The following is an 18527-nucleotide window of genomic DNA, read 5'->3' on the forward strand; positions in this document are numbered from 1 at the left end:
TTTCCACTTCATGCGTCAATTTTCTTCAATAAACCCGAAATGGCACATCTGTAAATGTAAAAGATGGATGGGCGAATTCAGAGACTGCACGCTCAGCCTTCCCGATTTCCCATTAACTGACCGCCAACTGAATTCACACACCACATGCTCACTCGTCTCTCTAACAGTTTCTTGCTTCTTGCATCGCCACTACAATTAATCGTCCCCAACCCTCTCTCATTTTCTAGCTTCTTTTCTGTTTCTCTCTCTACATTACCTACTACTCTACTCTGCGATCGTTTCTTTTTCTCTCTCTACCTTACTTACTCCTCTTCTCTTTCTCTCTCCAAAATGAATGTCGTTATACCGGGACCGATCGTAACTTACCCCTCCAGCGACGACTATGATCAGGGATCTTCGTCGGAAAATAAACACACTCCATCGGACGATGACAACACATCGGAAAATATAATTGTTCGATCGAAAGTGGAGAGAAACGCAACCGACGATTCAACTGACACGGTTCTCTTCCTCGATATTAGCAAAGAAGGCACAGCTCCGAGTGATCATTCTCCCACTGGTTCGACGTCGGACGACAAAAGTTCAGAATCTTTAGAGGCAGAAACGTCGAAGGAGAAACCTCCGGAGCAGGAGAAACCAGAGGAGACGTCGATGTTGAGAGAAGCGGAGAAACCTGCGGAGCCGGAGAAACCTCTGATTTCTCCGGCAAAATCTGCCGGTGAAGAGAAAGAAAAGGTGAAGAAGACAGTAAAAATGCAGAGTACGTCGGAGATCAAATCTGAAGACGAGGCGAGAGGAAAGACGACGACGGCAACAGGGACGCTGAAGCCGTCGCCGAGCGTCGGTACGAATCTTGAAAACTTCGATTCGATCGTGTCTTCTGGAACTGGAATTAGTAAGCCTTTGGAGAGTGGTTCGACGATGATGGACGAAGCGTGGGAGAGACTCAAGAAGTCGTATGTGTACTTCAAAGGAAGGCCGGTTGGTACACTAGCCGCTCTTGATCCTAGTGCAGAGGCTTTGAATTACAATCAGGTACAAATCATGCATTCTTTGATGCTTGATATGCTATTAGAACTGGAGTATAAGGTTTTTCTTGATGATTAATCTTGAATTAATCATGTTCTTGATCCTTTTATATAGATATTTCTATGTGTGTGTGTGTGTGTGTGTGTGTGTGTGTGTTCTATTATCAATTTTTTGCGAGTTGTTCGTTTCCCATTGAAACAATATATACACATTAAAGGACACATAATTTTAGTGCAAAAGGTTAGTCATTTGGTCTCCAAATAAGCTGTGTGTAGAGAGAAAGATGACCACGGTTATATATATATATATATATATATATATATATATATATCTAAATGTATTTAATTATTTATGTGTGTATGTCAAGGGATTGAGTTTACCTGAATCAGAAATCAGTTCATGATTTGTTTCTTCACTATTTTTAAATCTTGAACCTAGTTGGATCTCTAATAGTGCTTATTTTGGCGGCTTCTTGTTTTATGTTACATTTAATTCTCTATCCTATTATTATGCTATAAAAAGTTGGTTCATCATGTCTCTTGGACTTCACAGTTCACACATTTGGTTGCCCCTTTCCTTTTTGTATATATATATATATGATCTCGATTACAGTGTTGAAATTATAAAAAATCTTCCAGTTTAATGCGAGAAAGAAATTTACCACCAGAGATTTCATATAGGAAATGAATTGTTCCTAGAAACTGTTTGATTTAATGGGGCTTCATTGCATATCTTGAGTGTATCAATGGTATGCTTACATGCAATTGCTACTTTTTCCGTTGTTTATAAATTCTGCTCATTTGTATGCGGCAGGTTTTTGTGAGAGATTTTTTTCCCTGTGGCTTAGCCTGTTTGATGAAAAAGGAACCGGAAACAGAGATTGTAAAAAACTTTCTGTTAAAGACTCTCCACCTCCAAGGCTGGGAGAAGAGGATTGATAACTTTACTCTTGGAGAAGGTGTGATGCCTGCTAGTTTCAAAGTCCTGTATGACTCGCACCGTGGGAAGGACACCTTGATTGCTGACTTTGGAGGAAGTGCAATTGGAAGAGTTGCACCTGTTGATTCAGGGTTCTGGTGGATTATATTGCTAAGATCATACACCAAGTGCACACGCGATCATACTCTGTCAGAAATGCCTGAGGTCCAGAGGGGAATGAAGTTGATACTCAACCTTTGCCTGTCTGATGGCTTTGACACTTTCCCAACACTCCTTTGTGCAGATGGGTGCAGCATGATTGACAGGAGGATGGTTGGTTTTCCTGCTATTTGATCATTTTTCGAAAAATTTATGATATAGCCAAGGGTGTTATGTACATTACATGTGTGTGGCATTAGTTTTGCAGTTAGAATGTTTAACCTCCACATATTGCACAGTCCAAATTTTATTTTACTCATTGTTAGGTTGAAGTTGTTTTCTCTGCCTTGCTTCATATGATCATGTAAGGCTGTAATTTGATTCTACCTTAACACTTCCCATGAATGAAAAGATCGACTTAAGAGTTTAGCTCCTCCTTTTTGGTGTCAATCCCATTTGCAAATGGTCAGTCACAACTTGAACACTGTTGGACAAGTAGCTAGGTCCTTGATTATCTTACGAGCAATTGATGTCATATATTGCTCACACTTTCACTTATTTGGCAAATTGATTCCAGCACCTCCCTGTACTTCATTGTGTGAGCTTTAAGTTGTGAGCTAGGTGTCAAATAGATTGGTACCAATTAATAGGGAGGGACGGCTTTTGAAGTTAATTCTAGGATGGGTTAAGAGTTAAGTCTAAATTGGTAATTGGGGATTCCAATAAAATTGCTCCTATTATATTTATGATTCAACTTTGACTTGCATTTGAAACAGGGAATATATGGTTATCCAATTGAAATCCAGGCCCTCTTCTTTTTTGCTATGAGGTGTGCACGGCACATGCTGAAACCAGAGCGTGGTGGCAAGGAATTGATTGAGCGAATTGACAAGCGAGTCACAGCTCTGAGCTTCCACATCCAAAACTACTACTGGCTCGACTTCACACAACTGAATAACATTTACCGTTACAGGACTGAGGAGTACTCCCACACTGCTGTCAATAAATTCAATGTCATTCCTGAATCTATCCCAAATTGGGTGTTCGATTTCATGCCCTTGAGAGGAGGGTACTTGATTGGCAATGTCAGCCCAGCTCGCATGGACTTCAGGTGGTTCTTAATTGGAAACTGCATTGCCATCCTGAGTTCTCTAGCTACACCAGCACAATCTACAGCCATAATGGATTTAGTTGAGGAGCGCTGGGAAGACCTAATAGGGGAAATGCCATTGAAAATTACTTACCCAGCTCTGGAGGATGGGCACGAGTGGAAGATTGTCACTGGTTGTGACCCAAAGAACACACGCTGGAGTTACCATAATGGGGGGTCCTGGCCAGGTGAGTGTCATGTAAACACTGTTTGATGTCGTTTCAAAAGCATTCGTACACCTTAATTTATGGTATTTCATGCATTGCTAGTATGAGTTGCTTAATAATTAGTATCTGTAATAAGCCCTTGATATTGTTGCAATTGCTCCAGATAGGTAAATGCATTGTGAGAAAGTTTGACCCCCTATTGTTAATCTTAACAAATTATTAATCTGAAAGAGTTCTATTTACAATGAATTGATCTAAAGCAACCCATCATAGCCTATTCTGATTGCATATATCTATTAAGAACTGTTTTAGGTAGGAAATGAATTATAACCTGAGAGTTAATAAGACTGGTGTTACCGAGGGAAGAATGTCTGATATATTATTGGCTGACTGACAGCAAATTAATGTTAGAGATGGTTTATTGCAGTCAGGATATATAGTACAAACAGTGGGCTAACGATATCTTGTGACAATCTGATTTGTTTTGTGTAGTTTTGCTATGGCTACTGACAGCAGCGTGCATCAAGAGTGGAAGGCCTCAAATTGCAAAGAGAGCGATTGAGCAGATGGAGCAGCGCCTCTCCAAAGATGGATGGCCCGAATATTATGATGGCAAGACAGGGCGTTACGTCGGGAAGCAAGCAAGGAAGTACCAGACATGGAGCATTTCTGGCTATCTGGTTGCGAAAATGATGATAGAGAACCCATCCAATCTCCTCATGATTTCTCTTGAAGAGGACAAGAGGATTGCCAAGCCAAGGCTCACCCGCTCCATGTCATGGACTTGTTAGATTGTTCTGACCATTCTCTGCATCTTAGAGGAGCCAGGTAAAACGTGCTAGGATGGAATATACCCGCAAACATTTGAACTTCTATGGGTTAACATTCTAGTGCTTGAGTTTCCTTGAATTTTTTGAATGGTGGCAAATATTATCCAGATCACATTCATAGACATAGTTTTGGCACATTATTACCGTAAACATGGAGATCTGATTTGGACATGTACACATTCCACTTGAGTAATAGTGTTCTATATTGATATTGTTTTCTGTTGAATCTACTCTATTCTGAATACTTGATATATATTATATATGGTTGGCTTGCGTAATGCACGTGTAGTCATACTTGTAGTGACTCTGTAAGCTTGAGGAAATTAGCCAACTTATCACACTTGTTGTGATTAATTCAGATTAGGCGTTTTAGTGAGAATTTGTGTTTACACTGTCAAATCTGGGAAAGCATTGTGTATCACATGGGTGATTTATGATTTAGACTTGTTGGGGCATAGTATGATATGATTGTTATATTGAAAAATATATATATATATATACACACACATATAATTTTCTCATATAGTTTATATAATGAAGATAATAAATATACCAGAGGCATATATGATAGACCACAGGCTCATAATCCGTCAAAATGTACAACTACAAAAACTCCTAAATCAAGAGGATATGATTGTTATATTGAAAAAAAATATATACACACACACATAATTTTCTCACTTAGTTTATTATGAAGATAAAAAATTTTCTCACTTAGTTTATTATGAAGATAAAAAGACCATAGAGGCATAATAGATGATATAGACCAGAGTCTCATAATCCGTCAAAAATATCAGAGGGAATGCGCATCCAGGGAATCGAACCCTGGTCAGTACCGTGGGAGGGTACTATGATACCACTACACCAGATGCGCTCGGTGATGGTGGAAAGGAGTGTATTTTATAGTTATCTAAACTTGGCATCTACATACTTCAGGGTTTTAGACCACTTGCAATGAGTCAAAGACTCTATGGGAGTCATGACTTACCATTAACCAACCTAATCTCTGTTGGATAACTAAAACCACAAATCGTGATTTCAACATCTATATTTCAAATTTCAGTTTGCATGCTTGATAATCATTTTTTTTTTTTGGCCAAACGACCTTAGAGATTAGAGATATATATCATAAGATCAACTCATTGATCACTTTTTTAACTTCTTCGTTTTTTTTTTTTTTTAATTTCTTTTCCGGTTTGTTGATTTTGAGTTTTATATCCATGTAAAATGCCATGTGTTTAACTCTCATTAACTCAACGATAATATTTAATGTAATAGAGTAATTAACTTAGAACATCCAGACATCTTTGAATTATGTTTACAAGCATTTTTCCTATTGAATCATATCTTTTATGAAGTCGCACTTAATTATTTAATTAATTAATTTAAAATATTACTATTTGAACCCAATTTTTTTTAAAAGCCAGACCTGACCTCTTATTGAATTGGAGTAGATCTACTTACAAAAATCCTATCTAATTCTAATCATATATTTAAAATGGATAGTACTTAGCTACCAAATAAAAGATAATAATGTATATCTTTAATTACCAAATCAGGACTTAAGTATTGTCTATTTAAAATACTATTATAACTTTGATCATTTTGTTTAACAAGAAAGTTTGAGCTTTATTTGCACACACAGTTCAAAATTATTCAAAATCAATCAAATTTAAAATTAAATTAAAGGGTAAAGTACACCACACCCCTTGAGGTTTGATAAAAAGACACTCAGAGAAAACTTACCGATTTTTTGGATAAAGACACTCCCTGAAGGTTCAAAAATGGACAAAGACACCCCTTTATATGAAAAATTGACCAAATTACCATTTGACCTTTTATGAGACTTTTTTAACTTTATAATTTAATAAATTAGACCAATATACCCTCATGAACAATTTATGCATTAAAAAAAAAAATTAAAAAAAAAAGTTTTTTTTTTTTTTTTTTTTTTGTTATTTACTTTATAAATGTCCCAACTTCTTAAAAATGTAGACGTCTAAAACGATTTTTTGATCCAACACATATATTTCAACTAAATTATATTTTGTTATTACTTCTTTTCTTTTTCTTTTTATTTTTTCTTTTTAAATTAAGATGCTTAATTCTTTCATCTAAAAAAATTAAACTAACTTCTTTTCCTTAAAAAGAAAAAATATGGTACCAGTATAACTTTATGTATCTTAAATTATATATCAAATATTATACATTTCCTAACATAAAAGGGAAAAAATATATATAATAAATCAAAGGGAAAAAAATAATAAAACAAAGGAAAAAAAAATAATAATAAAACAAAGGGGGAAGAAAAAAAAAAGAAAAGAAAAGAAGGCATGCATAAAGTTAAGATATATAAAGTTATACTGGTACCATATTTTTTATTTTTAAAGAAAAGAGATTGGTTTAATTTTTTTAGATGAAAGAATTAAGCATCTTAATTTAAAAAAAGAAAAAGAAAAAGAAAAGAAATAATAACAAAATATAATTTATTTGAAATATATGTATTGAATCAAAAAATCATTTTAGACGTTTACATTTTTAAGAAGTTGGGACATTTATAAAGTAAATAACCAAAAAAAAAAAGTGAACAATATATAGTTTTTTTTTTTTACTTTTCCTATGCATAAATTATTCATGAGGGTAGATTGGTCCAATTTATAAAATTGTAAAGTTAAAAAAGTCTCTTAAGGTGGAAGGGTAATTTGTTCAATTTTTCATGTAAAGGGGTGTTTTTGTCAATTTTTGAACCTTCAGGAGGTGTCTTTGTCCGAAAAATAGGTAAATTTCCTCTGAGTGTCTTTTTGCCAAATCTCAAATGATTGTACTTTACCCTAAATTAAATTAATGAGATTTGAAATCTCAAATATAACTTCTAATCCCATGTAAAATGGTAAAGTTTGACAAGATTTCAATTCTAATTACTAAAAATAGAAGAGTAAAGAAAAAAGTATTTTCTTTAAATAATTAAAATTTAATTTTTAATGCAAACCCACAAATAGAATTTGATTCCATTCCTTTTCTTTCTCAAATACTACTCTGTAGTAAATAATAATAATAATAATATAGGATATTAGGACCATAGTGTTGTATCAATCTATGATTTGTCCCTTCCTAGCCGGTCATCTGTCCCCTCTGTTTTTTCAGGGTTCCCAAACCAAACCAAACCAAACCAATCCGTGCTTCTGTCTCCTGCTCCAATTCTCTGAAACCTCGTAAATTCCTCCTCCTCAAGGCTGAAATCACCATACTCGAACTTCAATTTCATAGATATACATAGCGATGGAGAATTCTTGCGGGTTCATGTCGTGCGAGAAGCTGGATCGAATGGCGAATTGGGTAGGGACTAGCGTAGCCTCTGCGTTCTTCGCCTCTCTGGAACGTTGCTCCTGCATAAACCTAAGCACCTCTCACGACGACGTTGAAGACGAGGAAGAGGCCAAGGATCGTCCCCTCATGCTCACCAAACCCTTCTCTCCCAGCGATTCTACCCACAATGTCAACGATAAGCTCCCTCCCGTCTGACAACTATACATACATATATATATGTGTGTGTTTGTCTTATGTTATCTGTTTCTCTTTTAATTTGTTTTTTATTATATGCCAAATAAGAGATAGACCCTTTTTTTTTTTTTTGGTATTTGTGATGGATGAATGCGCGCTTGTAAAATTTTGTGACTAAATGGATGGGAATAATCTGTTTATGTGAAATTATACATGATTTCTATGTCTTATGTCTAATATTGTGCAGTTACTGGGAAAATGTAGGTGATTTTATGCTCTGATGTTGTTATGACTTGAAACCCTCCTTTTATTTTTTTTATTTTTTATTTATTTTCGGATTTCTTTTCCATTCTTTGATCTTTTTTTTGTTGGTATGAATTAAAATTACGTGCTAAGCTTATTTTCATTGAATTTTTCATTTTACTACTAGGATAGGTTGTTTTGATGCGCTTGTAATGGTTGGTTTAAGCAGTTCTCATCTTTTGTTTTTCTGAACTTGACAACTCCTTCAATTGCTATGGTTTGGAGCCTGGCTTCTCAAAATTTAGAAAAATGGCTCATTTACACACATAAACACATATTATATATCATGGATGAAATTGGGTTCAATATTCGAGTGTGGTTGGTTCTTTTGTGGAATACAATGTGGGAGGATTGTCTTGACTTGGATTGATATTGATGTCTTTCAATCTTTATCCTCAACCAATATACAAATTTTTAGATGAACATCTATGTTTGAAGTGGGTGAATTTTAAATTTCTCAAACTATTCTATGCATTATTTCTAGATCACAAAGATGTCTAAACAGTTTATTCCAGATTGTAGGCGTCTTATATTCTTAAGCACTCTTCTAGTATCGACATTATGCTTTCTAATTTCTAGCTATTCAATGACGTTCGAAGTTAGGGATTACAGCTGGAATTAGCATATTGGTTTTAGGTATGTCTTAGTGTAGGTTGGTGGAAGGGTGATAGCTCTGGTTACTCTTATGGCACCTTCCAACTTTTGTAGCCAAATGTACATAAAACTAGCTGCTTTAGCGGGATCTTAATCTTAGGAAGAGCATAAATTATTGAACGTCTAGCATCAGGTGATAGCATTCACCAGATTGATTATCAATATTTTGTAAAATTAGTATGACCCTTCAGATTTGATGTGTTTTGTTGTTTTCCCAAATCATTTGATTATGCTTTGGTAGTTCATTAATCAGTATATAAGATATAGGGATTATATTTGTTAACTTATCATGTCTATTGGCTTCTATTTCAGGTTAAAGAACTGTTTTCTTTTACAATATAAGGGTCTTAGTGGAGTTTGAATGAAATTGCATCTTTTCTTTTCATACTCTGCTGTTCTTTGGGTGAGTCAACTTGTTAACATTTTGAGTGAATACTATCGTATCTATGTGTGTGTGTATATATATGTAGGGCTTTCATTTATTTTGGTAAGCTTTGAAATCCTATTTCACCATTCACCATTCCATTATTTATAGGGTGGATTTGTAATTAAAATTACATGCTTTTGCATATATTGTGTTTAGTTTTCACCTCATGGCATAAATTTTGTGAATATTATGTTGTCTTCTAGTAAAGATCAAGTGGAAAGTACTAATCAAAAAAAAAAAAAAAAAATCAAGTGGAAAGTGAAAAGAAAAACAGAACTCTGGCGTTTCCTCGATGTCTTGGCATCATATTGTGAATGTCATAAAATTGATTTAGAAATTTCCTCTACGTTACGTTATTTAGAATGTTACACACTTGACAGTATAAATTCTATATGTTCTCTTGGCATGTGAGAAACGAGTTTGATTTTTCTGTCATTCTTTTTTCTCAAGTACAATTATGAAAAACAACTTCAAGTTTGTGAGAAACAGGTTCGATTTTAGGAGGAGCAAGGGAAAATATATCTCTGAGTTTACACTTATGTGAATCCCATCCAATCAGGCACCTGCAAATATCATTGATAGGTTTTCTCATCTCTTTTGGGCAAGCATGAGGGCGCTAATACATGCATCATGATAACATACCCAATTGGTTTTTCAAAACTCTCGTACCGTTAGTTACATGTTTCTTCGTGCATGTGAGATGTCCATTGTTAATCATAATTGTTGGCTTCAAATTCCTGTTTCTTCGTGCATGTGAGATGGGAGATTGCATGTGACTGATTGTGAGATTATAAATTACATATAGTTGGTAGAGGATTATGATAGTAGAATAAGTTGGACGGTACCATCCCCTAACCATAAAAAAGAGAAGGAAAAAAAAAAAAAAAAAAAAAAAAATTTATTTTCAGTATCTAGAGGTTAATTATTTCTTGTAACCGTGATCTCACTCTTTTTTTCTATAATATTTCATTTTCCCTCTTTTAGGTTATTTCATTTTTCCTCTTTTAGGTTATGATGATGACATACCCAATTGGTTTTTGGGTTGTTTAGGTAAGATGATTAGGTCATTGATCAAAATAAATAAAAAACAGAAGTACTCCAAACAAAGTGATCATGATATGATTTTCTCTCACAATAATAGAGTTGATAAACTTAAATTAGAGGTCTAAGGTTTGTTGCTTGATTTCTGATATAGTAATTAGTTTGTTAGTGACCAGCTCCTGATTGTGTCAGATGCTGCAGCAACAACTCAATTGATAAACAAAGAGGATGCATGGCTATGTCTATCATGTTACATCATCAATTCTGCAATAAAACATATGCTAATTAGTCAAAGATGATAATTTGCCTTTTGATAAATATAACCAAATTACACCCTAGCTTGTGACATTGAAACACAAGTGATGTAATGAAACCAGGATATATATATAAGGTGGATCACTAATTTAAGAGTCCATCAAATTTATAAAAGCTGGGAGTCAGTCCAAAACCAATTATGCTGTCTGAACCACAAACACTTTTCATAAGAACATCCATGTTTTTGGACATGTGACACAATGATCGACTAGGTGTATTCTGAAATTTAAAATATATATTATATTTTTAATTTTCAACATATTTGCGATCCTTGCTTCCCACTAAAACTTTATATTTTTGGACTGGACTACATGGAAGATTATTTCAGGAAGGGTACAAGTCCCTTGAATATAATTAATACAGAGCACAAATCTTTTTACACTTTTTCGACCATTAACCTGAATTAAATGAACAATTTATTTTTATTTTTTTTTTTATTTTGGGTAAATCAATACAAATGAACAAAATTATTGAAGATAATAATAATAATTATAATAATTATTTTTTTGAAAAGTATAAACAGATGATTTTGGGATCTCTTGTATTTCTATTTATATTTAAAATATATTATGCACACACACACATAGCTAGATAAATTGAACATTCATTGATCAGATCCTCATTCGTATAAGTTGACCAGAGTATGGTGTATATATACACATATAATACACACACAAAGAAGATAATAGTGGGAAAAAGAAAATTATGTAGAATAAACACACTCATATACATATATATAAATATATGCATATATGTATATATAAATAAAAAATTGAAGTTGTGAAAATTTGTTAGTTGTGGTGTAGTACTTAATTAAAAGATAAAAAAGGGTCAACTCTTTGGAGCTAAACTTTTGTCCACATTTGTATGGCACTAGTTATTATAGTATATTTTGATTGAAATTTTGTACAACGCTGACATCTTCATGCAACTAGACATAATATTCCATGCATTTCATTATAATTTTATAAAACAAACAAACGCATCGCATGCATGTTGTGTTTGTTATCTGAGATTCTGATTTTGATAGATGAACTAAATAAAGTTAAAGGGACAAGAAATTATAGAGCAAAAAGGTCTAAGCTATGGTTGGAATCTCAAGTTTTTAATTGGTGAATCTGATCATTTAAATAACTAAAATTAGTTATGGAATAGCTAATGTCTTCTTAAGCTCTCGCGTTTACGCGGACTTTGTAGGCCAACTGCTCCCATGAACTACTACTTTGTCGGATTAAATTAAAATTTTGAAAGATAAGAAAAGAAATATATATATATATATATATTAAAAGAAAGAAAATCTCAAAATTTATAACGAATTTTGATTATCAGTGAAGAACTGCTATATATAAACTATATATGTTGACAAAATCACCTGCAGGCCAGCAGTGAGATGCATGATAAAAGTTTGAATATCATGTGATTTGTAGACAATCATAAGGTCGGCCACACTATTTTTTTAGCTTGACCCCACTTATTTATATATAAATCACCTCATCTTAATATATAAATTTTGGAGTTTCATATATAGTTTGTACGCGTGGCTTTCCACCATTCCTACACCTTAGTTGTTTGTACGCGTGGCTTTCCATGTTTTAATTTTATATTCTCGTTCCCACAATTTTTTTTAATAATAAAATCCAAAACTAATCCGTGGTTTGAGATTTAATTTACTATTTAAATGTTGCATGCATGTAATATGGTGGTTGTTGCGGTGGTGTTACAGTGGTGATGAGTGATGACACCGGTTGTCCTTTATGATTGAATGAAAACATGGAATTATGTTGATACAATTATATATATATATATATATGTTATGAAAATTATAATTAGGGGTATATATATATATATAGTTTCCGTGTAAATCAACATGTAATCACACAGGCAAAATTGATTTCGATCCCCTTGGCGGACAACTATATATTTTTCAGCATTATTTCACTACTAAGGGTCATCGAGCTACACACACTCACAATATTATTTCTAATAGCACTCAATTTTTATTTATTTATTTATTTTAAAAAAAAGATAGATTTCGTATCATCTCAACTAATATCCATTAATAACCTAAATTTAATCTGACCAAAAAAAAAAAAAGAAAAGGTATGCAAGTACAATAGGTATATAAAAATTAATTTTCTGATTCGATCATCACATTTTATTCATCTCTAAATTCAATGTTGGGAGGGCGTACTAGGAAAAGTGTTTTCTGGAGGCACTTCAAAATATGTTATTTTTTTCGATAAATAATTTTAAATTAGGTTATAATAGTATATGACATAGGAAAGAAAACCCGAGGGCAGGATATTTGTTGAAGTGCAATATTACCACTATGAAATATTAGAACATCTACGAGTTAAAATAACCGAAGTATTTAGTGGTGGTGGTCACATTATAAAAGTAAAAAATATTACTTATATGAACAAAGTCAAAAATGGACCGGAGGTTTAGTAGGGATTACGAAAGCCTTCCACTAAAGGAAATGTCACCTTCGCGTAAAAATAACACGATAAATCAACCAAAAAAGGAAAGAAGTAGCACATTTTTATTATATTATTAATAAAGTTAAATAATATTTAACTTTTCGCTATCTAGTAGAATAAAATGTGAACTTCTAGCATCGAAACAGAGAAGTGTACGGTACATTTTTTTTCAGCACCAAAGATTTAGTTTTATTTAGCATTCAATTTTAGGTTTCATTTTTAAATTTTTTCTTTTTTTTTTTTCTTTTTTTCCCCTTTTCTTTTGAGTTTTAGGGGTTTCAATGGTAGAGAAAGGGTAAGATAGGGCGTGCACCAACTGCTTATGAGTAATGATTGAGCAAAAAGAGTGTTGAATAAAAGCACAGCACAAACGACACTTTTCTTTGGTCACCTTATGGCTTATACCCTTTCTCTTAATTAATATATGGGTGTATTATAAACTAACAACTTTTGGGTACTACTTTATTATGTCAACTTTGATATATATATATATATATATATATATATATATATATATTTCTCTCTAGACTAGTTATCTCAACTACAGTGCCATCATGGATGAGGTCGGACAAGATTAGAAGGTGCCAGCTGATAAAGTTTACACTAGAATCTTAGGAGGTTTATGCTTGGGAAGGGACTACCTTTTGTGAAGCCCCAGTCAACGGAAAATAAATAAATATATATATACATACACAAGGAATACACAAAGCCAGAAAAATAAAAAGAGGTTGGTACAAGGTAGAAATAATAGAGGTGGGGCAAAAGTAGAATAGGATGTGTAAGGGGACAATTTTGTGATTTTGTTGGAACCTAATGCGAAGAAAAAGCCACCTGAGATTAATAATTAAAACACAAAAAGAAAACAATATATACAATAATCGATTATTATTTCAACTTGGATCAAACTGATCTCAATCAAATCAACTAAAATCAAACTTGATACTCTTACTCTGCATGTTAATGATAAAAGACTTCATTGCGTGATCAAATGGTTAAGAATCAACAGAATTTGGGAGTTTGAACATAACCCTTTAGTGAGAAATTAAGGTGGGGCAAATAGTTCTTGGGATGGGTCCGAATATGGTGTTGGAAGGAAGTGTCCGTACGTTCTCAGTCAAAATACATGATTTCATTGGGTAAATGTTGATGTAATATTATGAATCAAAAAGAAAATGTGTGTGTGTGTGTGTGTGTGAGAGAGAGAGAGAGAGAGATGGCCAATCTCTTCTTCCCCGCAATTGGTCACATTGAATAAAACACGCTCCCAACAACTTATTATTACAAAACCATGTTAGAGGAATCATGAAAGCTGACAAACATAATACATCTTCACAAACCCCTTTCTCTTCTTCCCCTTTTAATATAAATAAAAGTATCATCATACTCATCACTACTCCATTTAAAACCCTCCATCCACCCCACCTCTAATCTCCACTCCCAACACTCTCTCCCTCTCTCTCTCTCTCTCTCTCACACACACACACACACACACACACAATGACCAACTTATTAGTCACTTTGTTTAGTACCCTATGTCTAAGCTTAGCACTATTCTACACCCAGACTGTTCATGTTAAGGCACAGTGGCCAGGAGGAAGATCAACCAGGTTCTATGATTTCAAGGTGCTATTAACTTTCATATATATATATATACACACACACATAATATATACATATATTTTTACTTGCTAAGAGTTGTTTCCATGCGAGTTTATACATGTCAAGTAGTTTGATCCTGAAATGTTTTATGAACAATAGGTACAAACCATGACAATTACTAAGCTGTGTAAAAGCCAAGAAATCGTCACGATCAATAAAATGTTACCTGGACCAGTTGTCTATGCCCAAGAAGATGACAGAGTGATTATCAAGGTCACCAATGAAACCCCATACAATGCTACAATTCACTGGTAAACCTTAGCATTGCGCTATATTCAATCATGCACCTAGCTAATACTCACATTCAAAGTTCGAGATTAATTATATATCAGACTAGTAGTACTCTCTCTTCATACATTATTTATTTATTTATTTTGGCTAATCGCAGGCATGGCGTCCGGCAGATACTATCCTGCTGGTTTGATGGTCCTTCATACATCACCCAATGCCCGATCCAAGCCGGACAAACGTTCACATATGAGTTCACACTGGTGAAGCAGAAGGGCACCCTTCTATGGCATGCTCATTTTTCCTGGCTTAGGGCCACTGTTTATGGTGCTATTGTCGTATATCCTAAGGCTGGGGTTCCTTACCCATTTAAGTATCCTTATGAAGAACATATCATTATCCTAGGTAAAATCAACAGCCTTCATTAGCAATTAAATTAATGGACATCCCTAAACTTGATTCATTTGTGTATTTTCTATTAAATAAGGTGTTTATGCATATTGTGTGTGTTTTATGCATACATATATGAACTCTATGAACTTATATTATGTTTATTGATTCAACCATTAAAATTCTTGGAAATATGGCAGGGGAGTATTGGCAGAGGAACCTTGTACAGCTTGAGCAGGCAGTTGTAGCGAGTGGTGGAGGTCCTCCACCGGCAGATGCATTTACAATCAATGGTCACCCTGGTCCTAACTACAATTGTTCCAATAATGGTAATTAAAAATTAATGCAGTATATAAACATATTGTTACTAGTAAGCAGCTAGCTAGGACACTAACAAAAATGATTTTCAAAGAAAAAGTCTTAATCACATAGATAAGACGAATCCAATTTCTGATTTATTCATTCAACAACAAACAATTTCATAGTTTTGGACTAATGATATCTCTTTAAACTATCATAGAAAAAAGTAACAACTACAAAATGATCTGTATTTTCTTTTGACTAATGTAATTTAGCACTGGTGAGAGAACACATGGACACTAGGTGAAAAATCAGCATGTAGAACCTTAAAATAATGAATTTTGTAACGTATCTTACTAGCTAATCTATTAGTCTTTTTATTAATATATCTGTTGTCTTCTCTTTTAATATATATAATTCTGAGAGACACAACTTTGTTATTTCAGATGTGTATAAAATTGATGTGGTCCCTGGGAAGACGTACCTACTAAGGCTAATCAATGCAGCCCTGAACATGGAGAACTTCTTTGCCATTGCTAATCACAAATTAACAATTGTTGAAGCTGATGCTGAGTACACAAAGCCGTTCACTGCAGACCGTGTGATGCTCGGACCAGGCCAGACCCTCAATGTCCTTGTGACCGCTGATCAGCCGATAGGAAAGTATTCCATGGCCATGGGACCATACATGTCAGCTCAAAATGTCCCATTCCAAAACATTTCAGCAATTGCCTATTTCCAGTACTTAGGTGCCATGCCAAACAGCCTAACTTTACCAGCCCCTCTACCAAGGTTTAATGATAATCTCGCTGTTAAGACCGTCATGGACGGGCTTAGAAGTCTTAAACCCCGTAATGTACCAAAAGAAATTGACACAAACCTTTTCATCACAATTGGATTAAATGTTCAAAAATGCCATTCCAAAACACCAAAAGCGAATTGCCAAGGCACAAATGGAGGGGTTATGGGTGCTTCTATGAACAACATAAGTTTTATTAAGCCTAATATTTCACTTTTGGAAGCTTATTACAAAAAGATTAACGGTCAATTTACTGAAGATTTCCCCGGGGTACCCCTTAAATTTTATGACTTTGTTAATGGGGCACCTAATAACATCCCTAATGATACCAACTCAATGAATGGGACTAGGACCAAGGTTCTCGAGTATGGAAGTAGGGTGCAACTCATTTTGCAAGACACCGGAACGCTCACAACTGAAAATCATCCCATTCATCTTCATGGCTATAGCTTCTATGTCATCGGATATGGTACTGGGAATTATAACCCACAAACGGCGAATTTCAACTTGGTGGATCCGCCTTACATGAACACCATTGGAGTTCCAGTAGGTGGATGGGCTGCAATTCGATTTGTTGCAGACAATCCGGGTAAGTACATACACACACAGACACAGACACACACATATATATATACATGTACATTATGTATATGCGTATGTTTATAGTAATTTATGTATATGCATATTCTTGATCATAATATAAGTTCTTGGGTTATTAATTTTTTATGGTGATTTTGATATGATGTAGGGGTGTGGTTTATGCACTGTCACCTTGAGATACATTTGACATGGGGCTTGTCCGTTGTGTTTATTGTAAAGAATGGGCAAGGACCTCTAGAGACCCTTCCTCACCCTCCTGCAGATCTGCCTCGGTGCTAGAGGATCGTTGGATTGTTGTTAATAATACAAAATGGATGGTTGTGATCTTTCCAATCAAGAATTCTTTGGGACAAGCGTGCAATTTGTTTGGTCCATTTCTTTGGAATTGTGGTGTAAAGAAAGTAATGATTGGGTGCAATAAAACTGGAAATTGCTTTTGCATTCATTTGTTTGAGTTTTATGTATGTGTATCTTTTCTTTTTCTTTTTTTTCTTTTCTTTTTCTATTTGGGTAAATTTTATATATGGATACATACAATTTGACGTACTCACCTGCCCAGATGTGGATGGTTGATCTAATGAAGAACTAGGGTTTGGCATGGTAGAACTATCACAAATGAAAGTCAATTCTCTCTCTTATTGGATAAAACTATTTTTTTCAAATACTTATCTATACAAGGTTTTAGTAAAGTAGGGAAAAAAAATTTGGTGAAGATAATTGTACAACACCGTCCCCAGTCATTAGATAGAAATCACCAAAAATTTGTGATTGACTGCGGATCAAAGAGTAGAATGGATGGTTCAAAGAGAGGAAACAAAAACCTAATAATGCATTCTAAGATTGATTTTAAGGAGAGATAATGAAAGGAAGTGATGATAATTCTTGGACCAGCCCGTCAAAGCATCCAAAATCAGGGCATGTATACCCAAATTAACATAAAGTTCTTTGGATATAATGATTAAGTACCAATGAAAAACCATCGAAAAGAAATCCCCGTGTGGAATCACAATCCAGGAATATGATAATCCTATTAAATTATAATTCAACTCCATCACCACCATCATATTTTTCAGAATGATTACTGCTAAATATATGATCCGTAATCTATAGTAAAAGATAGAGTAGGACAGGATATGCTAAAAAAAAGGGAAAAAAAAATAAAAAATAAGTGAGATTTTGGTCTAATCTGCAACTATATATATATAGATCAGTATCACAAGTTCAAGTTTTTATACAACATTCAACCCAAAAACTTTTGGCTTGTTATGGCTTTAAAAGTCATGAATTAGTCTCAAATCACTCTCAGCAAACCACACCTCCTACAAGTTGTGTGAATCAAAATGGACCTAAGTCACAAGTGACACACAACATGCACATAGACAAATACAGGAATAATTTCCAACCTTATTTTTACTCTCGTAATGGATTTGTAAAATTTCATGTTTTCCAAAAAAGCTAACAATGGCTAAATAGCCCATACAAAAGGGTTACACATTTATGAATGTCATAGATGCAGATCATGCAGTTGAAATGAAAATTGAAAGAGGTCTGGAATCGATGTGTACCTCATGAAAATT

At 34.1% G+C, this 18527-nt stretch overlaps 2 protein-coding genes and 1 non-coding gene across 3 annotated transcripts; 2 read left to right on the plus strand and 1 right to left on the minus strand.

The window, feature by feature from the left end:
- Nucleotides 1–330: 330 nt before the first annotated feature.
- On the plus strand, nt 331–4417 carry LOC132278345 (probable alkaline/neutral invertase F). The gene is made up of 4 exons (XM_059780140.1): nt 331–1035; nt 1843–2280; nt 2883–3444; nt 3916–4417. The coding sequence occupies exons 1-4, from the start codon at nt 331–333 to the stop codon at nt 4212–4214; spliced, it is 2004 nt and encodes a 667-aa protein (XP_059636123.1). The 3' UTR covers nt 4215–4417.
- Nucleotides 4418–5056: 639 nt separating this feature from the next.
- Nucleotides 5057–5127, minus strand: TRNAG-CCC (transfer RNA glycine (anticodon CCC)). Its single transcript has one exon. It is a non-coding gene; the product is annotated as a tRNA-Gly (tRNA).
- A 9259-nt stretch (nt 5128–14386) lies between these two features.
- Nucleotides 14387–17677, plus strand: LOC132276808 (laccase-6). The gene is made up of 6 exons (XM_059778421.1): nt 14387–14597; nt 14733–14884; nt 15022–15266; nt 15452–15580; nt 15998–16939; nt 17099–17677. The coding sequence occupies exons 1-6, from the start codon at nt 14472–14474 to the stop codon at nt 17227–17229; spliced, it is 1725 nt and encodes a 574-aa protein (XP_059634404.1). The 5' UTR covers nt 14387–14471; the 3' UTR covers nt 17230–17677.
- The last annotated feature ends 850 nt before the right edge of the window (nt 17678–18527 follow it).

The sequence above is a fragment of the Cornus florida genome, unplaced genomic scaffold (assembly GCF_030987335.1).
Source record: "Cornus florida cultivar Cherokee Brave unplaced genomic scaffold, ASM3098733v1 CherokeeBrave_3.0.0_Hap2_Chr10, whole genome shotgun sequence".
Classification (NCBI taxonomy): Eukaryota; Viridiplantae; Streptophyta; class Magnoliopsida; order Cornales; family Cornaceae; genus Cornus; species Cornus florida.

Coding starts and splice junctions, on each gene's coding strand:
- LOC132278345 (XM_059780140.1), top strand. CDS start 331: ATGAATGTCGTTATACCGGGACCGATCGTAACTTACCCCTCCAGCGAC. Junction 1,036..1,842: donor AGGCTTTGAATTACAATCAG/GTACAAATCATG, acceptor TGTATGCGGCAG/GTTTTTGTGAGAGATTTTTT. Junction 3,445..3,915: donor TAATGGGGGGTCCTGGCCAG/GTGAGTGTCATG, acceptor TGTTTTGTGTAG/TTTTGCTATGGCTACTGACA.
- LOC132276808 (XM_059778421.1), top strand. CDS start 14,472: ATGACCAACTTATTAGTCACTTTGTTTAGTACCCTATGTCTAAGCTTA. Junction 14,885..15,021: donor TACAATGCTACAATTCACTG/GTAAACCTTAGC, acceptor GGCTAATCGCAG/GCATGGCGTCCGGCAGATAC. Junction 15,581..15,997: donor CTACAATTGTTCCAATAATG/GTAATTAAAAAT, acceptor TTGTTATTTCAG/ATGTGTATAAAATTGATGTG.